This window comes from Mycosarcoma maydis, chromosome 6 (genome assembly GCF_000328475.2).
Source record: "Mycosarcoma maydis chromosome 6, whole genome shotgun sequence".
In the NCBI taxonomy this organism is placed as follows: domain Eukaryota; kingdom Fungi; phylum Basidiomycota; class Ustilaginomycetes; order Ustilaginales; genus Mycosarcoma; species Mycosarcoma maydis.
Genome location: NC_026483.1, coordinates 751,782 through 775,254, shown reverse-complemented (window position 1 = coordinate 775,254; position 23,473 = coordinate 751,782). Strand labels below are relative to the sequence as shown.

Sequence of the window (23,473 nt, the reverse complement as noted above, 5' to 3'; positions counted from 1 at the left end):
CTGGAAGATGAAGGGACGAGAATGAAAAGGTGAGCGTGGCTAGTGTGGGTGCGGGGAACAAGGGTCGACGATGACCAAGAGCAAAGAGGTGAGTGAGAGATGTCGTTATTTGCGATGAACGCTTGCTTGTCCCAAAGCGACGCACGGCGGAGTGAGTAGCAAGGCTTGCGACAGACGCTCAACGCACTCACTCCCGCTGACTCGCGCCTATCGTGTATCAGAGTAGCAAGCAACATACGCCTCACGCCTAAAACCCGCGTGTGTTAGGGTTACAACTTACCAACTGCACGCGCGCACGCACACGCCTACGCGGTCTTGAGTGCCAGCTGAAAACGCCACAGCCAAAGCAAAGAGCATAGCAAAGAACGATAAAGTCACGAGTAATGCGAGGCAAAGAGGCCTCCAACCGAAACCAAATTAAACATAAAAAACTGTAAAAAATCTATATAACTCGAGAGAAAAGTAATTGTTAATAATTAAACCTAACTTACTGTAAGTGTGCTTTGGTTCATGGTTGGCAATAAGTTAACTTACGTTGAAAAACACTCGTGACTAAGTCAGTCGCTCAAAAGCAGCTCTAACTATAGCCAGCTGGGACGGAGTTGAAATTTGATACGGCTGACAGCAGCCATTCGTGATTCACGGTTGAGGATTCACGATTCACGACTCACGACTGAGGATTGATTGGTGATCGTGCCAAACACATCAGCGTCGACCCGACCGATACGAAAAGTCAATCTTGTGCTCTCCTTGTTAGCATTTCGACTCGATCCCACCTACCGTGTGCCGCCCGTAGCAAAAGCTGCTCTGGTACAAAATTCCAATCGAAACTCGAGTCTGAGTCAGCGCTGAGCATGCTTTTTTGAGCGTCACTGACAACTGCTAAGCACGAATCAAGCAACCAGCATCACGAATCTCTTGAATCACGAATCGTGAATGCTGCTCAGGGTCTCGCGTCCTTGGCTCGTCTCGTGTCTTTGTTTGTTATTACTACAGATTAGGCACTTGGCGCGTCAACGCTCAAAATTCGCCGACTGCGGACAAAGTCGGCGCTTGCGCTGTGCGATCAGTCTTGGTTAGCTGATTACAGCGGCCGACGCCGCAAGCGCCGCTGCATCTCGTTCGAAGAAAAGACGATTCGCTTTCCAACTCGTGACTTGCTTCTGTTGGCAGTCTTGGGTGACTGGACTGCTTTGCCTCGGCTCGGCTCGTCACGCTGCTCGTTGCACTACCTTTTGTCGCCTTTCGTCGTGAGTTGATTGTCAACTCACAGCTGCATTCTCACCAACGATGGCAGCGCCGCTCTACGATACCTCGATTGCGATCTGATAGCGATGCGCTTTGCATTCGTGATTGCCTTTCCTGTTTCAGTCAAGGTACGACACCACCACCTCGCCCAGCTCATGGATCGCTCTCATGTTGGTGGAGCTGTAACTTATCTGGCGCTGATCCGCGTCTCGTTAGCACGCCTGGCAGATGATTCAGGCTCACATGATGTCAACAGACATAAGGCATGCGTTTGGACCGTGGCGTGAATCCATTGGCAATTCGTGCTTGGTTGGGCTTGGTGGGTGGCTGTTATCTGCAGGTGATCGAGTAAGCCACAATCCTGTGAATTCTTTACAGCGTGTGCGTGCCGAGACAATCACGAATTGTGAACAGCTTTGAGCCAGCCAAGCTAGCCCAAGCTAGCCTTTCTTTAGTTTTCATTCACGATTCGTGATTCACGATTTTCCCGCGTTTTTGCTTGATTTTTGGGCGCCTCAAGATTTCTTTGCTCCCCCTAAACAGACGGGTGAGCCACTCAGAGCTGCCGTTGCTCATCCGAACACGGCTCCGAACGAGGCTCATCTTGTACGCAGTGCGGCGACAGCCTCGGTCGCCGATCGATACGAATTCCATGACGTGTGACTGACGGCACAGTCACCATACGTATGCTCCTCGAATTGGCTAGGCGATCTTGTAGATCGCACCTCCGATGCTTCAGCCGAGAATCCCTCCCGATCGACCACAATCGTGAATAATCACGAAATTTTTTGTTACAGCGTGCATTCCGCGATGCATTCGAGAGTTAGGATTCACGATTGTGCGTGTCCGCCATTCGTGATTCGGTGAGCGACGCACAAGCCTAACATGAAACGTCCTCAGCTCCAACCTGAAAGTACGTTCCCAGTGAGATCAGCTTGAGAAGCATCGTCGATTACCTGGAACGTGCTTGAGCGAGCTGTCTTTCACACAGCCCCACCATCCTGCCCTAGCTGATCTCTCGCAAAGAAAAGCCTGTGAACTAATGCCGAGTGAGGTCCGTGCCACCAGGGCAACGATGGTTGTAGCGATCCGAGCTCGTTATCAATGCCAAAATGTATCTGCCGCCTTTTTGCACATGCAAACAAAGTGAGCGCCCGATTGTTGCACCGTCCGTCGTCCTTCATATCTCTGCAGCATCGGTTTTGCGTCCCACTCGAACTTGCGCCACCCATAGCTCAATTCAGCCGTAAGCAAACACTCAGCTACGCACCCCCACCAAGCAACGAGAGCATATAAGAGGTGAGCTCAACCAGAGCTTGCGTGAATTCCCTCCTCTCGCATCCTGGCCTGCCTTCCTTTTGCCAACGCTTCGTGTGGATCTCAAGCCAAGGGACACGACACCTTCGCTGGTGTTGCTTGTACGTCAGCCAGGTGGCTAGCATGGTTCGACTCAGGTGTCAACTCGATGGCGGATGCATGGCGATGCGTCTCGCTCTGTGTCTGTGGACGGGCCTTGGGCTGGTTTCCGCTTCCCTCTGCGGATCGTCAAGTTGCCCGATGCGGCCAAGAGAGTCGGGACGAAACGGGGTGGATCCGCATGCCGATGCCGCAAACAGCGCTTCTGATGTTAGCAGCTTCAAGCGCAAAACTGTCACGGACAAGCAGCACAACGGTACCGGACAACTAGCCGCTGATTTTGGTGGCGACCAAGACACTCGTTGGGCCTCGAACAGCGATTCTCAACAAAGTCAGAGCCATGTCGACTCGATACCAGCTGCAACGCTATCCGAGCCGTCATCAATCTCCTCGTCGGATTCGAATTCCTCCTCTACCTCGAGCATCAAAACGAGCGACGGCACTGACGCAACCTCTGCCATTCCCATCTCACCTTCCACAAACGACGATTCTCCAGCAACGTCTGGCTCTGGTCCGCCCAGCTCGAGCTCTTCCATATCCATTCCTTCGCCTTCCACTTCAAATACTACATTGTCGTCATCTGCAACGCTCCCCAATATCGACTTTGGCAGTACCTCCAACGATGCAACTTCGAATCCCACCAACTCGACCCTCCCACCGACGCGCGCATCGACACAGTCGCCGGAATCGTCGGGTTCTTCGTCACGCACCAAAGCGATCGTAGCGGGTACCACTGTTCCCGTTGGCATTATTGCGTTGGGCTTGGTCGCCCTGATCATCCTACGCAAGCGACGACAGCGAAGCAGGATGCTACAGGCCCGAGCAATGTTCACAGACAAGCATGACGAAATCGATGAATCGGCAATGAGCGCAACAGAGCGGTCGGTGCGAGCAGTGCTTGCTGTCGAACCCATACCGACTGATGGAAGAAGCGCGAGAGCGTCCGACGATTCTCACGCATCCAGATCGACGGCGCACTTGCAGTCCGAACAAGCCAGAGCCGAGACTCGGCAGGCTAGCAACCAAATCACATCACTTGTAAAGGCACGCGATCCTGCCAGCTCGAAACCTACAAGAGCCAAATCAAAGCGCAAACCCGTACCAGCGCTATTGGACCCCCTCGACCAGCCTATACCGTCGACGACCATCGTCGAAAGGTACAATAAGCCGACAACGCAATAGATCGGGTTTGAAGTGTAAGCGCATACCTATACTGTGTATTTAACCTCGCGTATGGTGTGCTATACAGTCCTTACTATCGGCAAATGGATGTCTTGTTTGTCCATGTGCGCCAATGGGGTAGCTAGTTCCAATTATAGTCACAATTAATCACGAATACGGCAGAGACACAACCACGAATCGTGGATCACGAAATTGGTCAGCATGAGAGCGACTGCGGTGTTGCACTCACAGTCTCATGACTCACGACTCACGATTATCATTCACGATTCAAGCGCAACGAAAAGCGAAAAGCGAAACTCGTGAATCACGAATATTCACGCTGCGCGCTGGCGTGTAATTCGTGAGTGTTAGCGGGAGATGCAGGGTCCAACCGTGAATCGTGAATCGTGAATCGTGAATTTATTATGAAACTGAATCACGAATGGGGCAAAAAAGAGCAGGCAGTAGAACAGACTCTTTGCCCCTGTTTTGGTCTTGAGCGGCGACCCGTGGGTGTAGCTGTAGAGAGGGTGCTGGATCGCCCTTGGTGGTTGGCCTTGCTAGTCGTTGTGATGACTACCCGTCTTGATTGTTCTTCGTCAAGAGTGCTGCTTGGGGCTATCAGTGACCGCTCTATCAGCGACATATCGAAGCACAAATCTTCGACGCTCAGCTCAGCTCAGCTCGAGGTTTAAGTTCTCCTTCTTCAAGCTAATCTAGTATACGACATTGCTCCATGTCGTCCGTTTCGTCGCCGGCCTCGTCGTCGTCATCTAACTGGTCGTCCATACCACCATCGTCGTCTTGCGCAGCACCGATCGTATCGATGCTCGACTGGCTACCGGAGTCCGCGCCTCGCTACGTCTGTGCCGACTGCGGTACGCATCTGGCGCTACAGGTAAGTTTTTTTTCTTCGCTTGCCTGCTTGCTGCATTCCGCGCTCGGGCACTGACATACTCGGCATGCCCCGCTGGCTGCAGGACGAACTGATATCCAAATCCTTTAGCGGTCGAGACGGTAAGGCGTACCTGTTCAGCTCCACGCTGAACACCACGCTCGGCGCCAAGGAAGATCGCCACCTGCTCACAGGCATCCATACCGTCTGCGATCTCGCCTGCAAAGGTTGCGCCAAAACGCTCGGGTGGTACTACTGCAAAGCGTGGGATTCCAGCCAAAAGTACAAGGAGGGAAAGAGCATCATGGAAAAAGTCAACCTCACCAAGGTCAACGCTTGGTGATCAATCAAATCAGGTCTACTCAAACTCGAATTCGATCATCGTTCGCTTGCATACGCATCAAGTTGCGTCTCGCCACATCGCTGTGGTATTTGCATGTGTACACGACGATAGCATTCGTGGTGATATGTTGACAAGCAGTTTGTTATGCACGTTGATCGCTCTGCCCGATAGCACTTCCGCGGAACACAGTGATGCGCTTATCCTTTCCACCGGCAACCACCTCTTGACCGTCTCGAGACCAATCGAGCGCCAAGACGCCCTTGTCATCTCGCTTGTCGCCACCCACAGCCGCGGTATCCAAGGTAAACAAGGCCTTCTTACTGCTCCTTGCATCCCAAACCTTGACGCCGCACTCGAGCCCACTTGCGCTTGCGAAAAGGTTCGAATCCAACGGATGCGCTGCCAACGCGTCAATGGGACCACGATGCGCATTCGAGATGCTCACTCCCAGTGTACCTGCGCTGCTCGAGGAGCGCGTATCGAACAAGTGGATCGCTCGATCCATCGATCCCACAGCCAGTGTCGACGCTGAGAGCTGTGTCAATGATAGCATCGGTCGCGATTCAGCCGTCGAACTGGGTAGCGAGAGTGACGTGTGGGCAATACCACCCGATCCCAGGTCCCACCCTTTAAGCACGCCGTTGTAGCCGATACTCCACGCTCGATTGCTGTTCTTGGCGCTGGAAGAACGCTCGAATTCCACCGAGGTGACGCGCGAAGTGGCGGTCAACACGTTCTTGGCGCCTGTAACCGCATGTGCGGTCGGCTGCGCGTGGTAAAGGATCATGGTCGCATCGATAATGCCTCGTTTCGTGGCTGAAGAAGAGGTTTTTACAGCTTTTCTGCCGTTGCTCGACGTCTTTCTGCGCTTGGATGTTGGATCGTCGTCGTCATCGTCGTCGTCCTGTTGCTCGACATCTTGATCCGAATCAACGCCAGTGGTGCCGATAAGATCATCCCAAACCGCAACGATACCGTCCCAGCCTGCACTCAACACGCTTGAGCCCTGCGGACCCTGCGCAGTATCCACTGCGGCTACCGGCGCATTATGCGCTTCGCCCTGCCATTTCAAGCGAGTCGTCCACTCGTGCTCCACCTGCTCTACACTCCACAACTGTACCCTACCATCCATACCACCAGTTACCAAGCCATCGGCTGGCGGCGTCCACTTTGCACTGCACAAGCTCGTGTTTTTGCCACCCTGAACCGTGGCCTTGTTGATGGTACTCCATGTGTGCTCCGCTTGGGTCGGGTTCGAGGGCGAAAATAATCGGACCGATCCATCGTAGCTGCTCGTCATGTACACGTTTGCGAGCGCGAACGAACAGTCGATCGAGGCGACCCAATCGTCGTGTTCGAACGCGGCTAGACGCGTGGGAGGAAGAGTGGATCGGACGTATTCGATGGTGAGCGTTGATTCGGAGGTGAGGCCACTCGATTCGAGGTATTCGCCCAGCGTGGTGCGGAGCAGTGACGAGTGGACGATAAAGTCAAACGGGATCGCAGCTCGCGCAGTATCTGCATCGGATGCGGAAACCAGCCTATTGACAAGCGTAGATAGGTGTGTACGACGCCATGAGACAGGCACCATGTATGGCCCCGATGGAATCGCATATTGGTCCAGACTCGTAGTGAGCACAATAGGTACCGTTGGCTCCGTTGCACCGCCAGCGATAGACCCAGATGGCGTGCCCAAAGATGGTGACAAGTCGTTGATCCCGCTCATCTCCGCGACCATGCGTTCCGTTCCAAGATGTGTGCAAGTGTGTGTAGACGTGTCAGATGTGGTCGGGATGATGGATTGCCAATGACAACCCTTCCCGATTCACTTTCAATGCAATTTTCTCTTTCTTCGTTCTGGATTTCACAAATTTTCTTCTTGACAACAAAATCAACTTCAAATGTCACCACACGGAGACACTCACGGCTCACGACTGTGACACAAAAAAAAAATTCACAAAACACAAAAAAAAAAAACGCGGGCGAGCTGAGTGGGAAGCACAAAGTGTGCTCCGAATTCCGATCCGAACCATTCGAGAATAGGACTAGAGTTACAGCAAAGTACGAGCGCGAGGTATTGAACGCTGTCTGCGTGAGTGGCTGGTCGACTATTACAACGTGGGGGGCGCTGGAACACGCAGATCGACAATCACCGGTCTGTACGGCAATATCTCAACAACGGCAGGGCTGTCAGTGGCTTTTCTCCGTAGCTTGGTACGGGGTTCGGAGGAGCACTTACTTGCATACGACGGTATACGAGACTGAGATCACGTTGGCCGTGGTTGGATTTGAAAAAGGTTAGCGCGCTTTGTGCTCTTGTTGGTGGACAGGATGGTAGTGGCAAATATGGTCGGTGTAGAGACGGTGTGCACTTACAAATTCGGTGGTTGTTCCACATGTGCTGGTCGTACTCTACAAGGGCGGCGTTGACGAGCAGCGATTCGTCAAGGTCGCCATGGTGGAATGCTGGTTGCTCGAGCAGATGTACGCCTCTCGCTTCGTGGATGTGACCAAAGACGTGCAGTTTGGGTCGGAGCGAGTCGTGCTCGGATGCAGGCGCAGTCAAACGTCTTGTAAGTTCTTCGCAGCCAACCGAGGATCCATCGTGGATGGTATCGAGAGCGCCCAACTTGTGCGGCGGAGTATGTGTAATAAGCACATCCACATGTTTGGGAATGTCTTTGTAGATGTGTCTGGCTTGGACACCGCGTTTGTAGTTCCATGCCCAATCGTGGAACTGTGGAGACCAGGGGCTGCCCCAGACGGTCCATTGGTAATGGCTCGTCTGTGCACGTTGAACAGTGAATTGGTGCGGTTGGTTGTTTAGGTAGGTGAGCGCCTTTTCGCACAGAGAATCTCTGTTGAGGATCTGCTTTGCTCGTGCTACATCATGCGCAGAATCTTGGACGTGCAACTGTGCGTTGAGTTGGCGACCGCGCGTTTCGTAAAAGTCTTGATCTGTGCATGCTGAAAAGTCGTGGTTGCCACATATGAAGATCTTGTGCTCGTGCGCAAGGCTTTTCAACCATTCCACCTGTGCACCGAGATCGTCCGGTTGACCTAGTGTTGTCAAGTCTCCTGCATGAAGTAGAACGTCACCGTCCGGAATGTGTGTGGTTTGCGAATGTGTATCCGAGATCAGAACGAATCGAACCCATTCTGGTCCAGGCGTACGAGGCGGTGATGCCACATCGTACTCGGTATACACGCGCGTACCCTGTCTCGATACCGGAATCGCCGTTTCCATCGTACGTTGTAATCCCACCGTCGTACGTGATCCACCCCAATCTTGAGTCGCAATCACTGAATGTCTCGCTATAACCTGGTCCATCAAAGCCAACAAGTAAAGTAACACCGATCGCTTCACCTCGACGCACGTCCGTAACTGGCTCGTGCGCGCACGTGCGTCAAAACTGCGCGCGAATTCCTTCCTGCCTTGTCCCCCCCTCCCTGCTGTACCTTGGCCGCCGGCCCAACCGGCTCTCTCCGCACCATCGTCAGTCACAGCAACTCTCTCTCTCTCCATCGCACTCACACAATGTGCGATCTCAACACTGGAATCGTCAATGCACGCAGAAAGTGCAAGCAAGGAAGAACAGACATGGGCCAAGTATACAAATACATGCAGTGCGAAAAACAGGTGCGAAGCAACGAGGGCAGGCAAAGGCAAACAATCGTGAATATGGAACACGAATCAAGGGGCGGGCGTGAGTGATGCGACGCTTGCAGCAAGACCGGATCATGATGGCTGACGAAGCGGATTCAGATCAGAAATAGACGCGAATTGCCTGGTTCAGATAGCTTTCCGTCGGACAGTACGGACACTTGAAGCGACCATTGCCCTTTGCCAATCTAGTGAGAGTCTCCAAGCACAGCACGTGACCGCATGCGAGCATCATCGGCGGGTTCTGCTCTGTGCCCTGTTCCTTGGACACAGGGCACGCAAAGATCGAATGGAAGCGCAGCCTGGTGGGCAGTGGGATCTCGATGGGCAGCTCATCCGCCTGACTCCACTCGTTACCCCTCTCTTTCATCACCGCCTTGACCTTGATGATCTTGTTGAGCGCGCCACCCGCTCCCACTTCTACACCGATGCTCAGCGGGGCATCCTTGGCGATCCGGTTTCGTGCGCAGAACTCGAGTCGGAACATCGGTTCGAGAAGCGGCGCGTGCACCCGCTTGGCATCCAGCAATGGGCGATACACGAGCGGTACCGTTGGAATCAGGTGTTCAACCGGCACCGAGTCCGAGCCTTCCGGTCCGTACGCTGGTGCCGGAATGAATGCCGGCAGAAACGCAAGTAGCGTAAAGAGACGTTGAATTTCGTCCAGGTGCGTGCTGCGGAAACGCTTAAAGTGCTCTCTACCGTACGCCAGCGCACGTTCCACGTTGGTGTTGGCCAACGACGCGTGCGCGAGATCTGCTGTCGCTGTGCTGGCAAATCCCGTGACCGACATCGTATTCGACGAGGCTGGGATCGTGTTGAGCTGGTCCATGGATGCACTCATCATCTCGACATTCTCTCCGTCCGGATCTCTGTTGGCTAGATTTTCGTCGCTACCTGGCAGAATGGCACCCGTTGCGATGCGAATGAACTGACTTCTATGCAACGCGAACTCCAATGGACTCTTTCTCTTGAGCAACCACTCTCTTTCCTGTTCGGTCCAGCTGATGGCCGGCCGCAAATCGCCTCGTGACATGGCAGCGGCGACATTATGCAGTTGAACATACAGCGCTTCCGATTGTGGAGAAAGTGGCAGCTTGGCCTCTGCTGCAAACTTGTAGCTCGTCGACCAATCGCCGTTTCTCTGTAGATGATCAAAGATGACCCGCTCGAGCGCATTCTGAGCTTCGGCTGAAGAAAAGAGCGAAGGATCTGCGACGCCTTCGATTGCGATGGTAAACTTTTTGTCGAGCGCCTTTGTCGACTTGGATAGCGCCGCGTGAAACTCTTTCTGGCGTTCAAGGATAGACTTTTGTGCTACTTCGACTGACGACTTGAGCTCGGCTAGCAGTACTGCTGGGTCCGGCGAGGAGGAAGAGCTAGCAATGCCAGCCTTGGCAGCTTCCACTTGTGCGATTAGCTTGTCGATCGAATCGTGCACTGACGGCTGCGTGGCGGCGGTTTTAGCCGACGTTGAGTTGGAATGCAAGCCAGGTGCGCGCTTGACGACCTGCTCGAGCGCCTTTTGCACTGCCTCCATCTTATCTGTGCTCCAAGCCCCGGCTCGAGAGCACAAAGCGGATGATCGAGGCGGTAACCGAATTCAAGAGCGCGACGGTGGATGCTTCACCAAGCGCTTAAATGCAGGGAGATGCCGTCGCTGAATGCGACCGTTGACAAGTCCAAATGTATGCGTTTTCCGTCGTGATCGTTTTTGCGATGATGAGAGCAGATGCCTAGATGGAGGTGTGAATCAATGTAAAAACCCTTGGTTGGTTACCTCGTACCAGAGATATGCGAGGGTCACAAGCCTTGGTCAAGGCGCTGCACTGTGCTGTGCTGCACTTAGGATTTGAATGGCAACTCGTAATCAAGAATCGTGAATAGGCGGGGATGGAAATGCGATCTTTTTATTCGTGATTATTTTTTTGGGTGGGCTCACGCTTGATACTCACGACTGTATCTCTCCCACAGGACACTCATAAACTGCCCCTATGTCTCAGCATGTGAATCAAAATGCGATCCGATTGCCACCGCATCGCTGCGGGTTGTGTGGAGAAGCAACAGGACCCTTGATCTCAGCCATTCACGTTGTCGACGCCGCTTTTGCTTTGGTGTTTCATCCATGCCTCATGCTGAGCAGTCAGGTCACTCTCAAACTGATGCAAAGTCCAAAGAACTGACGAAACCATTTGCTTGTATCCAAGTTTGTCCTGTCTGTGAACTTAGCGAATCTTCTGAGAGCCGTGATTATCGGCCGCGGCTCAATCGACGACAACGTATCGACTCTTGATCGGCCTCTTCTTGACTGTGCCCATCCTCGACCCTCCGGGCGGTGGTGGAGGACCGGAAACTCCTCCTGCCGGCGTCGAGGCTCCCGATCCCCTGACTGGACCGGCTGCTGATCCCATGGGCGGCTGTGAAGCAGGAGGCATCGAGTGGTCCGCGAGGTTGCTTCTCGCCCTGGACAGGCTTCCCATTCCCGGCGGTCCTCGGCTGGGTGCCAGGCCCGAGCTGCCTTCCTCGTTGCCTTCGCTGATGGGAGGTGTGGCTCGGCCCATAGTCAAGGTGCCAGACGGAGGTCCGCGCATGGGTGGAGCACTCGATGCTCCAGTGCTGCGATCTGGCTGCGATGCCGGGCTCGCCGATTGCGTTCGCGGTGGCGGCGGTGGCGGCGTGCTCGACGCGCTTCCGCTATCGCCTGCTTTCTTGTTGACCCAGCGCTTGAGTTCCTTGTCGTACACAAAGCTCGTCTCTTCGCCAAGGTGTGCCTTCTTCGCCTTGGCCTGCGCTTGCTGCGCGGCGCTGTCTGTGCTGGGACTGCGGCCCCACAGTCGACCAAACCACGACGCGGATGGCTTGAGCTCCTGCCTCTTCTCGTCGCTGCCACTGGCGTTGCTCGCCGTGTCGTCCTTCTTACCCTCGCTCTCGTTTTGCTTGGCGGCGTGGTGAGCAGCAGAAGAGCTTGCGACGCTGTCCCTTGGCGACGCATCACCCGCTTCGAAACTTGTTCCGTCTGCATTACTGGCCTTTCTTCGACCGCTCGAATTGCCCAATCCGAGATCGTCGTCATCTTCCTCTTCATTCACATCGGCGTGATGGCGGCTGTATGAAGATGTGTACTGGTTGCCTTGCGATGGCGGCTGTGGCGTTTGGCTGATGGAAGAAAGCGCATCGAAAGGAGAAACAAATCCACCTTGGCCTCCTCCCTCGAGAGCGTCTCCTGCGTTAACATTGCTGACAAATTGTGGCTTTTGCGCTCCATGTGGATCGTAGCCGTAGAATGGAGTGTTCGCGTGACCTGTAGCCGAGGAGCCGCCAGCATCATCTCCCACCTCGCCGTCCGTCCCTCCAGTCTGAGTAGCTTCTCCATACGTACCACCATAGCCACCGTAGCTGCTGCCGCCGTAGCCGCCACAGTCACCATAGCCGCCATACGCGGACTCAGAGCCGGCTCCTAGGGCCTCGGCATCCGCGCTTGGTCGACGAGAGCTATCTGTATCGCGTGTACCCTGTCCAGCACTGCCGTTCCACGGCGCAGCATTCGAGGCGAAGCTCGTCTCTGCAGGACCACCATACGTTGACGATGCTGTCGAGAACGCCGACACTTGAGCACCGTGGCCATACACTTGAGCAGGACCAGTGTGGAGACTAGCACCATAACCATACGCGCCCCTCGGCATCTCGGAGCTCGACCTGACGCTGTCACGGTCGTAATTGCTAGCAGCTTCGCTGCCAGTCCCATTACCAGGCGCTCGCGGCTGTGGCCAGTCGCTGTAAGGGTCCGAATTCAACGGACGCATCGACAGGGCTGTAGATGCGCGGTGTTTCGGGGAAGCAGCACGCTTGGTGGCGTTGCGGAAGTCCATCGCCGACCCAGAGCGTGATGTGGGTACGCTAGGAGATCCTGTTCGCAGCTCGTTGAACGACGGCTGCCTTGTCATACCTCCCGAGGCCGCGTCCGGGGTGATGGCACTGTAATGCGAGAATGGACCAATGCTCGACGAGACTGAGCCTTTGCTGTTCTTGTTGGGTGAGTCGGCGTCCATCGCCCCCTCCTCTCCAGCGATGAACTTGGTGAAGCGGCCTTCAAGCGCACCCCACACACCGTCGAGCGTAGGTCGCTGCATCTTGCGCGTCACCCAGTTGCCTCCAGGACCCGTCTGAGGTGCACCAACGAGCCGATCGGACAACTGCTTGGACTGTGAGAGCAGCGTCGAGTGGAGATATGGAGACGCTTTGCTCTGCTTGAGACACTGCGCGATGGCTTCGCAATATCGTTGTGCCTTGCTCACCTCGCCCAGATCGGCGAGGTGCTGTGCATGCACAAGCTTGTACGCCTGCAGATGCGCGATTCCAGGGAATGGCTCCTGGCCCTTAACAGCCGGAACGAGCCCTTGCGCAAACTCGAGCACCTCGGTCATCAAGATCCCGTCCAAGTCCTGCACAAAGGCGGCGGATGCCTTGGGGCTCGACAATCCCAGCAGCGTGAAGCGCGCGCCACTCGTGTCCGCACCACCGATAGGTGACGTTTGCGGCGAGAGCAGGTAGCAGAAGTGCGCTGCCTCGAGCAGGCCTCGCGTGCAGAGACCATCGCCGATGGCCGTCAAGGCTGCAGAGTCACTGGCACTGCGGTTACTAGCGACAATGGCAGCCGATTCCTTCCAGCTAGGTAGCGCGGACGGTGTCGTCGTCGACTCGACCTGTGCAGGCTGCAGACCACCCATCTGGCCAAGCTGCGTCTTGGTGCGGAACAGATCAAAGATCGACACGGGATCCTGGCCCGAAAAGACGTTGTATGCGACCTTAAGCCCCTGCAAATCTCCTTGGCCGAGAGCGGCGAGCGATGCCTCTGCGGCACCCACCTCGTGCTCAATGAACTCACTCACCACCTCCTTCCAGCACTCCTTGTCGACGCAGCTGGCAATGGTCATAGCATGCGCCCACATCCTCTGAGCCACAGCGTAGTCGACAGCCTCCTTCCGCTCGCCACACAACAGCATTCCTTGCACCTTTTGCAGGAAACTTGTACGCAGCTCGTGCGACGTGACGACGCTACCCTCTGCCCCGTCGTCTGGGGTCGTCGACGTCACTGACATGGCAAAGCCTCGCGAGGATGAGACATCCTGTGTATCGGGTGCTATGATAAGCGATCGGACGCCTTGCTCGAAAGCATTTGAGCTTGTCTGGCCATCATTTTCGACGAGAAGCCTCAACAGACGAAGAAGCAGCACCTTGTCTTCGGTCCTTCGAGCTTCAAGCTCACCATCTTGATCCTGAGCGGCCTGCGTGCCTCGGTTGGAGCCAGTGGACGAGGCCGAGAACGAAGGTCTTCTACGCAGATAGCCGACGCCAGCGGAGAGTTCCTGGATGCGTTCCTCGAGATGTTTGAGCACGGCCGCCTTCTTGGTTTTGCTAGCTGACGCGGCGCCTGTAGCTCTCGAAAGCGCATTGGTGCCAGATGGCCCCTCATAGACAGGGCCGGGGAAGGTGAGTGGATCGAAGGCCGATGCGTATGCAGTCGATGATACCAGGGACGAGAGCGACTGGATCTTGAGCTGAGTCGGATAGCTGGAGGTGTTGTATGAATAGGAGCCGTATACATTGCTCGAGCCACCAGCGCCATCCGCTCCTTCAGCGCCGGTAGAGGCGCGAGAGGTGGGAAAGTAACTGACGAGCTTGCCTCCAATGCCAAAGCTGGCGATTGGAATGGTGGCACTGCGCATGGCCTGCAGCATATCTGCACTCGTCTCGGAGGCGGACTGCGAGCGCGTATCGCTTGCAGCACTGCGCGGACCTTGTCCTGTTCCGGCGGCACTGGAGTCATACTGGTCAAGCGGCGCATATGCTGAATCGGACGCCCCATACACATGGCCGTAGCCATACTGCTGTGGTGAGCCAGCACGCTTGTTAGAATCAAAGTAGGTGGCCTGATTGGACTGCTCGTGAAGCTGGTCAGTCTCTGTATACGCATCTTCGACGCTAGCGGCAGGCTCTGGTTGAACCCGTGCATGGCCATCATGTGCACCGTACGTATCGATAGATCGGTCATTGACAGATGGCGGACCATAGGGATCGTAGCCGGAATGCGGCGCGGCACCATTCTGTGCACCAGTAACAAACGTACTGCCTGAGACTGAGCTATACGGATCTTGCGCGGCGTCATTGCCGAGCGCGGGCGACGCACTTCCGAGCCAGTTATCCTGCTCGTCGTGAGCTGCCAGCGGCGTCTTTGCTTCCGAATCGTCTTGGCCTGTTAGTGTGTATAACCGAGGCGGGTCATGCGCTTGGGGAGATGGGTCATAAGGGTCCTCAATCAGTTTACTTTGTTCCGGGCCGTAAGCTAGATCGCTGTAGGCTTCACCCGATTGAGTTGGCGCTGTCAAAATTTCCTGTTGCTGCTGCGGGTCGCTCGGAGCATAAGGGTTGTGTTCGATTGTCGTGGGTGCTTGTGAGGCACCTTCTTCGTTCCAGCTATTCCAGTCAGAGCTCTGCTGAGTGCTCTGGAATTGATCGTAGCGGTGGCCGCCCTCTGCATCGAACTGACCGTTTTGTTCAGTGCCATAATCTGCGCCGTAACCATCAGCATTTTGATCCGACGGTTGAGGCGTAGATGTGTCTTCTTCCGAGTAGCCATTCTCGTACTGCGAACTTCGGCCGGCGTACATTTGCTGGCTCTGGTCTAAATTGAGATGATCAAAGGCAATGGTCGCATCATCGACGGCAGTAGAAAGCTTCTTATCCGAGAGTTGCTGTTCGACCTCGCGCATCGAAGTCTCAATCTCGGGAGCTTCTCCTATATTGCTGTATGCGTGCTTGGATTCGTCTGTGATCGTCAGTTTGGGCAGAGAGTCGTCGCCGCTGCTGAAGGTAGGAGGAGTCGCAGCTGCTTGCTCGAGCGAATCGACCCAAGCGGAAGAGGGACGGGTGTAAGTGGTGGGCGGCGTGTCTGTGGAACCTAGCAAGGGCTGTGACTGTTTTTGAGGAGTCTCAGTGCCATTTGGCCAGGTAGGTGTTGGCTCCTGTTGACTTTCATCCTCGAGTGAGACAGCCGACGAGGTTCGCTTCGGGAGCGGAGGAGCGTCAAGAGACGCAGATGAAGTTGAACCTGCCATGTTGCGCGAGGCGGATCGAGAAGGACCCCGAGGTGGGCCACGAGGTGGTCCTTGCGGGGGACCCATTGGAGGCGGTGGCAGGCTGTTATCGTTTGCAGTGGCGGACAAAGGTGCTGCAGGACTGGCTGTTGCGGCTGGTGGATCGTACGGACTAGGAGCGCGTACAAAACCTTGCTGGTTGCGACTTGCACTTACGCCTTGCACATCGCCGTATGCACCTGCGTCGTAGCCGAACGTGCTGGGCGGCACAGAGTCGGCGCTATGCGAGTAGCTTTGATGCGAGTGTGCTTGCTGCTGCGCTTGCATCGGCGGGGCATACGGGTCGTAGCTACGACTCTGCTGCTGTTGTGTGTATGAATCCGCTACTGACGGCTGCTGTGTGTAACCTTGGCTTTCATAGGCAGAGTGAGGATCAGTACTGTATTGATCCTGTGTGCTCTGGTCGATAGTCGCAGCTGCGTCATACGCCCGACCAGACGTGGCAGCATCATAACCATTGTTCGGGCCAGCGGCGTAGCCTTCATAGCCAGCAGAAGAATGAGCATTCGCTTGGTGTGCGGGATAATCTGCATATGCGTCCGTATTGTAGCTTTGCTCGGCGACATCGATCGCGTCGTTTGCCGATGAGGTGGCAGCGTAAGGCTCGGTGGTGGCATGAACGGTGTAATTTTGATCCTGGTAGCTGAACTGCTCATAGTTGTACTGATTCGCATCATGCTGATCATAAGCTCGTTGTTCATAGCCTGACTGCGAATAGTCCTGCTGTGCGTAGGTGTGCTGATCGAAGCCTTGCTGATGATAATTTTGCTGGTCGTAAGTTTGCGGTTGGTCATAGGTTTGCTGATCATAGCCATTTTCTTGGTAATCGTAAACTTGTTGCTGGCCGTATTCCTGCGAGCCATATCCCTGCTGGTGGTAATCATGGCCCTCTGGTTGGTCATAGCTCGCTTGTGGTCGCGAATAGTTATATCCGTGATGTTTATCGTAGCCATAGCCTTGTTGGTCATGATAGCCGTAATCCTGTGGGTACTGTTCCTGCTGGTCATCGCCCTCGTAAGCGACGATGGGCCGACCGTAGGCGTCCAGCTGTGATTCAGTAGCTGGGTCGACGGAGGCATGAGATTCTTGCTGGTTCAACCACGACAGAGAGCCCTGACCGCCATCTGCAGCGCCAAAGGGATCTGCTTGGTGAATTGTGGTGTTCTCTCCATGGACATCTGCGGCTGGATGCTGAGCATTTTGATCGGTTGTTGAGGCGAGCCAATCGTCCTGATAGCTCAGGTCGGCAAAGAGCGCCCCAGGAGACGCCGGTCCTGACGCAGGAGCACTCGCGTTTCCATCGATGGTGGGCACTGTCAAGCCATCGGTGGTGGAAGCAGCGGAAGCAGCTGCTGCCGGTGACTGTATGGGCACTGACGTCGCTGAGTCGGTTCCAAAGAGAGAGCTGACCGGATCGACAGCCGAGGTGGCGTCATTCAAGTGGCTGTGCGGGTTGCTTGCATCGAACGAGCCGAAGAGATCTGGCTCTTCTTTCACTTCAGTGAGCTGTGTCAGAGAGGAAGGGCCGTTGGAGGCCGAGATGGCGGAGAAAGGGTCTTCGTCGCCACCAGATCCAAACAAAGACGCGGCGATTCCGACACTGGGTTTGGAAGCGTGACCTCTTTTGAAGGGAGCCGGTGAAGGTGGATCGACAGAGGGTTCCGAGGCGGCAGCATCGTTCTCAGTGGTGGCAAGAGGAGCGGTAGTCGGGGCAACGATAAGCTGCGACGTCTCGATTGCGGCCGCATTGTCTTGCGAGCTGGGTGGTAGACTGGTCATCGTGGGCGCGCCTGTTCCGAATCGTCGCAGTCGAACGAAGGAGGCGAGTTGAACGAAAATGACCGAGGATGAGAATGCGCTAGTAGATCGTCAACAGATCATCAAGGTAGCTCTCGACGAAGGAAGGCGGTGTGCCGTTTAGGTGAGCAAAGCGTTGTGTCGGTCAAAAAGGCTTGGTGATTCGGCAGTGGAGTTTGATGAGCCGCAGTCAAGCAAACTAAGCGTGTTTCAGGAAGTGATGTCGGCCCAAGCGCACGTTGGAGTGATGGAGAGGGAGCGAACCTCGGGTGAATTCACGGAACACAGGTCCTCACTCTTTGTTTCCCTCTTGACTCTGTGACTCTCGGGCCACGTCGAAAACGAAATTCTGACGTTCTGTGGGCCGACTCGTGATTCACGATTCGTCAGCCTGACGTGGCGGCTACCGAATTCGTCACGAACCACGAACCACGAACAAATGGTTTGATTGTGTGCAACGCAACTCTCACAAGGAGAATCTTGAAAAAAAAATCGTGAATCGTGAATAGGCTAGCAACTCAGCCTCCACTCACGACTTAACGGACATCCTCAACCACGAGCATCTTTCGTGTTTGTGCTTGTTGCGCCCCTCCTTCTTGCGGTGATGATTCTCGTCGACATTGTGACAGCCGCTCTGCTGTTTCGATAGCAGCTGCTTAAAGATGGCGACCATTGCTTCAACTTCAGCCATGACGGTGGACGACATGGATGCAGCCGACCGAGCCTGGGCGATCCAGGAGAACCGATTTCGGGCTAGAGCACGGCTTCGCCTCCAGGCAAGGGCTCGCAAACCTCGGACGCCCCTGGTCAAGCTCACGAGCAGCACAGCTACGGCGACCGCAGCACAGCAAGCCAACTCGGATGTGCCCTCTATCGGACCCAATGCCGACCTGCGTTCGGTGCCCGCCACTAGTCGGAATGCCAAACTCGACTCTACTCAACGTAACGTGGTCGGCAGCAAGGGCAACGTCGCCCGCACACGCAGGGCTAACGATGGCGAGATTACACTGCAGCGAAACAAGGCGCTCGGTGACTATATCGAGTTTGATCTTTCCAAACTTCACAACAGCAAAGGTGGTTTCCTGATTGATGACGAGGATCCCTCCTCCTCGCGCAAGACCTTGGACGAGTTGCGCAAGGAAAAGGAACGCGAGAAACAGCGTATGCGCGACTACGCCGAACCAGGCATCTCGCTTGATCTACAAGTACGGCCAACGTGCGAGAGCTGCGGCAGTCCGGAAATCGTCGATCACCCATTCAAACGTGTCTTTGGCATCTATGTGTGTCGCAAATGCGAGCGCGAGAAGCCCGAAATCTACTCGCTCTTAACCAAAACAGAGGTCAAGGAAGACTACCTTCTGACCGACGCCGAACTCAAAGATGAAGAGCTACTGCCGCACCTACTCAAGGCCAATCCGCACAAGGCGACGTATTCCAATATGATGCTCTTCTGTCGTAAGCAGGTAGAGGTGTTTGCGTTTGGTCCTGGAAAGTGGGGCTCAGAAGATGGCTTGGATGCGGAATTTGAGAGGAGAGAGGAGGAAAAGGCCAAGAAGAGGGGCAAAAAGTTTCAGCAAGGGCTGGCAGATTTGAGGAAGCGAACGAGGGACAATGTATGGCAGAGAAGAAAGGACGACGAGCATGTTCACGAGTGGGAGGAAGCTGACGAGAGGGGCAAGACGGTTCAAAGATGTACACAGTGCGGATACGCCGTCGAAGTCGAAGTGTTTTGAAGACGTAGCACAGCCCCGCATGTAACAACAGAATCAAAGGATCAATGGATTGTAAAGAAGGAGCTCATGTGATGCTCCCTCAAGGGAATATCTCGGCCATCATTAGAGCGACAGTGCTCGACCAGCCCGTGAAGGGATATCCTCTTTGGCCATGACCATCGGTGGGGTTGTATTGCTCAAACACATAGCCAGTTTTGTTGTACTGCTGGAACGTATTGTTGACCACGTTGTTTCGCAGCTTTTCGTAGATCTCGCGAGCTTTCTGCTGGTGAGGGCCGGATGTGGTAGCGTACTTGTTGCGCAGCGCACGCAAGCTGAGGTAGCTCATGTGAACCCATACAGGGCCTCGCCAATAATTGTCGCCTTGACCGAATAGTTGGTCCTTGGGACTGAGCGATCGGATGCCATACGCCGACCAAAGCTGGTCGGGATCTGAAAGCAGATCCAGCACATGACCCAGATGCGGCGAGTCGGGCTCCAGTAGCTCGAGCATGAATGGAAACAGTGACACGTATCCAGCGTGACAGACATGGTACGACTGGTCATTCTCGTCGACGCTCGCATCGCAGTACATCTTGTGTTGCTCACTCCAGTGCAGATCTTCCAGGTTGGCGACAATGTCCGAGTAGTGACGCGAGTATTCTTCCACGTCGTCTTGCTTGTCCAGCACGCGAGCGATCTTGGCCATGGTGTCGGCAAACGAGCCCATCCATGAATGCAGGTCGACATGAAGCTCGCCAGTGTGAGCAATAGGAGCACGAGGGTAGTCGTCAAGACCGCTGGTCAGGACATGCTCCTTTGTGCGCCCTCGCCATCGATACGCCTCGTGCTTTGAGGTAGCTTCGCGATCCCATTCGCGGATCTCTCCGCGCTGCGTACGACGGAACCAGCGGTAATGTCGACGCAGCTTGGGGTAAATCTCGCGCAGGAAGGCCTGCCCAAGTGCTGCCGAAGCGAGCATCTTTTCGGAAACGGGTGTTGACTCGAGCGCTTCAAAGTCGGTGAGCACTTGCTGGTTGGCCAGCAAATCGACGGACAGCCCCACCTTTTCGATGCGCGCGACAAGACGGTCGACGTAGGCGCTCACGGCCAAAATCAGTGTCGGCGGGTTACCGTACTGTGGATACTGCGTCTGAAAGCCGTCTGGTACACGCGATCTGGCCTCGTCGCCAAGAATCTGCTCACGTGCTACCCAGCCATCTTGATCGATCAGCCGGATCCAGCTACGCAAGATATCCAGGCTGAGATCGTTATCCCACGCTCCAATATGAGCCAGATGGAAACCTTCGTCCCAGTAGAATCCGCGTGGGAAGATGTTTCTGCAGGGCGTCGCCGTGAAGAGCTGTTCTGGATCAGTGAATTGCGGGTTGGCCTGGCCGTGCACTTCGGGATCGTAGACACCCGAGCCGGTTTCGGCGTCGTACTCGTGTCTGAAGGAGCGATCGACAATAGCTGAGCCATGATAGAAGCCAATGCCGCCGGTGATGGACGAGGTGAGGTCGCGTGCAAACTCGATGTACTGCGCCGAGTAGTTTTTAGAGCCGAGATGAAGAGCATGCTCGAACCGTACGTCGTAGGCTTGACGAGAGGCTCGGAGAGCATGTGTCAGTCCAGCCGATGAAAGACGCTCGCCTCTTGGAGTCGAGGCGCTGTCAAAAAAGACATCAAAGGTGAAATTGCCGGTGAAGGATTTCTGGACGGCAAAAATGGTGGACCCAGGTGCGACTTGGTCCGAGAGACTGAGAGTCAGAGCAGGGTCAGGCATCTTGTCTTTGCCATATGTCTGTACAGCTTGTTGTACGCGGATCATAATGTCGTTCTGAATGATCTCTTTGGACTTCCATACCGATTCGACGGGGACGCGTTTGCCAAAGATGTGTGACTTGCCAACGGTCTCGGCGTAGTCATCAGCAGTTGCAGAGCCGCTGGGATGGGTGACGAAGCGGTTGCCTTGAGCGTTGGCATTGCCACTAGCAGCATCTGGTTCTTCAATGCGAAGGGCAAAGTCGCCGATACCGGCCGCTGTACCGGTAAGACGAATGGGTATATCACGCTCTATGCCGTGACCAGGGTCCATCTCGGTTTCCAGCCCAAGCTGGCTCTCGAGGCTTTCGATAGCTGTGTACCAAAAGGTTGTGAGAGATGCTGGTTTAGTGGGGTCCATGACAAAGCCTGAGATGCGAGCACCCCAGCTGCCTCCATTCTTGTTGGCAGTGTCGACCTTGAGGAAGCTGGTCTCGATGCGGTAGTTGTTCTCATTGTCGTTGATTTCCTGGATTCCAAACTGGCGACCATCGTGATATTTCCAGGTGAAGCCTTTCATGCCGTCTTGATCGCTGCACTGATGTCGAATATGCTGAAAGTCGCTGTAATCTTGTAGGCCAAACCAAGCGAGGCCGGTTAAGAGGGATCCGGGAAGACGAGGACGAAGGCCAAAGTAAATTTGTGGACGGTATGTTCCCCAGAGCAGCGATGCGTCAGATTCATCTCGCGCCTGCGCTACTTCAGGAGATATTGAGGATTTCAAAACATCTTGCTCGTCAATGTCGTCGTCTGCATCATCGTCGACGTCGTAAGCGTGAGCACGAGGCGGGGCAAGGACAAGGAAGAGTAGCAAAGATGCTGCGACGATGACTGCAAAGGCTCGAAGACGTGCCCTCGGCCGCGACACGCTGTTCCTTTGTCTCATCGTGGATAGATGAGGGAGTGCAGCGGCGCTGATGAGCGGTCGAGTTTCGGTGGTGCAGTGATGGATGTGCTGAAAGTGGGACAGCAAAAGATGTCCAACGTGGAGGCGTTAGTCACGAATGGATCTTCCAAAGCTTGGCCTGTGCGGAGAGTCACGAGTCACGGTTTAGAAAGTGTTTTTACCGATATGTGTTAGATCTAACTAGTTTCGAGGCTGGTTGGCAGGTGACTAGATTCGTGATTTACCTGCAGACATCAACGAGAGAGACACACACATGCCAAGTTCACGCTTGTTTGCAGTGTACGCTGATGCAAGGTTCGGCACTTGGATCTGTGGCTCGTGGCTGAGCCTGTGTTTCGTGTTTGTTGCCATGGTAAGGGACATGCGCTTCCAATCACGAACCACAAATGGTGTTTGTCAGGCCTCTCGGGTTTTGCGCTGCCTGAGAACGAAAAAGGGTTCACTGAGTTACGAGGCTCGGGCATGTGGGTTGATACCGATGTGCTGGCTGGTCTCGGTCACGTCTTCGAACGAAGAGAAGCTGCCACTCGACAAGCGTTGTTGAGCGCCTCTCGAATCGGTGCATCTGTGTCGGTCCAATCTGCAATCACGAAAGCCTGCATGCAAACAAACTTGCCCCGCCATCTGCAGCCTGACACGCATGGTGAGTCGTGTCGGCGTCGATCCTCGCTCCTCTCGCAGCTGTTGGCTTGGATTGCCTGAAGACAGCCACGCATAACGAGCAAGCTTGACGCTTGCAGGTTGATGATGTTGCGGCGCTAGATGGGCGCTTGGCTAGTCTGCGAAAAACCTGTTTTCTGTTTTCCTTCACGCTTGGAACTCACGAGACGCCCTCCTTCACGATTCACGATTCGCTCTCGCCAAGACTCGCGACTTGGTTAACGATTCCGCAATCAACGACGGCGGACCTCCGGCTGCAAGAGCCGCTTGGTTCTATACTAACCAGTTAACAACAGAACCGCTTCGACGGGCGACACACGAGAGGCAGCAGTGGATATCGATCGGCTTCAAGCACGAAGTTGGCATGGACGAGACTGTATGCTGTCTCGTTGCCCGTTGCGCCTGATCCTCACCATGATCCTTACCATCAATTTTCACATCTGGTTTTCATCTCGACTCATTCTGGCTTGTGATCGTGATTGAGAAGCGCAAGCAAGCGTGAGTTGCGAGTCGTTAGTGCACACGGCATGCTGACAATGTTCAATATTTTTCATGATTCACGATTTTTTGATTTTTTTTTTTTTTGATTTCATACACCGACCCAAGCCTATGGAGGCTTATGCGGGAGTCAAGAATGAGAGGTACAGGCTGTGGGTAGTGAGTCACGTGATGGGTCAAAGTGCTGTACGGCT

The 23,473-nt window shown here is 54.8% G+C and overlaps 8 protein-coding genes across 8 annotated transcripts; 3 read left to right on the top strand and 5 right to left on the bottom strand.

Moving 5' to 3' along the window:
- Nucleotides 1–2,724: 2,724 nt before the first annotated feature.
- On the top strand, nucleotides 2,725–3,846 carry UMAG_11729 (uncharacterized protein; the record flags this gene model as incomplete). Its single annotated transcript, XM_011390938.1, has 1 exon — nucleotides 2,725–3,846. The coding sequence occupies one exon, from the start codon at nucleotides 2,725–2,727 to the stop codon at nucleotides 3,844–3,846; it is 1,122 nt and encodes a 373-aa protein (XP_011389240.1).
- Nucleotides 3,847–4,561: 715 nt separating this feature from the next.
- On the top strand, nucleotides 4,562–5,063 carry UMAG_11728 (uncharacterized protein; the record flags this gene model as incomplete). The annotated part of the gene is made up of 2 exons (XM_011390937.1): nucleotides 4,562–4,723; nucleotides 4,806–5,063. 2 exons carry the CDS (start codon nucleotides 4,562–4,564, stop codon nucleotides 5,061–5,063), a joined length of 420 nt encoding a protein of 139 aa, XP_011389239.1.
- Nucleotides 5,064–5,205: 142 nt separating this feature from the next.
- Nucleotides 5,206–6,789, bottom strand: UMAG_11727 (uncharacterized protein; the record flags this gene model as incomplete). Its single annotated transcript, XM_011390936.1, has 1 exon — nucleotides 5,206–6,789. One exon carries the CDS (start codon nucleotides 6,787–6,789, stop codon nucleotides 5,206–5,208), a length of 1,584 nt encoding a protein of 527 aa, XP_011389238.1.
- A 385-nt stretch (nucleotides 6,790–7,174) lies between these two features.
- Nucleotides 7,175–8,310, bottom strand: UMAG_11726 (uncharacterized protein; the record flags this gene model as incomplete). Its single annotated transcript, XM_011390935.1, has 3 exons — nucleotides 7,175–7,220; nucleotides 7,303–7,324; nucleotides 7,440–8,310. The coding sequence occupies 3 exons, from the start codon at nucleotides 8,308–8,310 to the stop codon at nucleotides 7,175–7,177; spliced, it is 939 nt and encodes a 312-aa protein (XP_011389237.1).
- A 520-nt stretch (nucleotides 8,311–8,830) lies between these two features.
- Nucleotides 8,831–10,267, bottom strand: UMAG_11725 (uncharacterized protein; the record flags this gene model as incomplete). Its single annotated transcript, XM_011390934.1, has 1 exon — nucleotides 8,831–10,267. One exon carries the CDS (start codon nucleotides 10,265–10,267, stop codon nucleotides 8,831–8,833), a length of 1,437 nt encoding a protein of 478 aa, XP_011389236.1.
- A 724-nt stretch (nucleotides 10,268–10,991) lies between these two features.
- Nucleotides 10,992–17,660, bottom strand: UMAG_02736 (uncharacterized protein; the record flags this gene model as incomplete). The annotated part of the gene is made up of 1 exon (XM_011390798.1): nucleotides 10,992–17,660. The coding sequence occupies one exon, from the start codon at nucleotides 17,658–17,660 to the stop codon at nucleotides 10,992–10,994; it is 6,669 nt and encodes a 2,222-aa protein (XP_011389100.1).
- A 680-nt stretch (nucleotides 17,661–18,340) lies between these two features.
- Nucleotides 18,341–19,411, top strand: UMAG_11724 (DNA repair protein RAD14; the record flags this gene model as incomplete). Its single annotated transcript, XM_011390933.1, has 1 exon — nucleotides 18,341–19,411. The coding sequence occupies one exon, from the start codon at nucleotides 18,341–18,343 to the stop codon at nucleotides 19,409–19,411; it is 1,071 nt and encodes a 356-aa protein (XP_011389235.1).
- A 79-nt stretch (nucleotides 19,412–19,490) lies between these two features.
- Nucleotides 19,491–22,100, bottom strand: UMAG_11723 (mannosyl-oligosaccharide glucosidase; the record flags this gene model as incomplete). Its single annotated transcript, XM_011390932.1, has 1 exon — nucleotides 19,491–22,100. One exon carries the CDS (start codon nucleotides 22,098–22,100, stop codon nucleotides 19,491–19,493), a length of 2,610 nt encoding a protein of 869 aa, XP_011389234.1.
- Nucleotides 22,101–23,473: the final 1,373 nt, after the last annotated feature.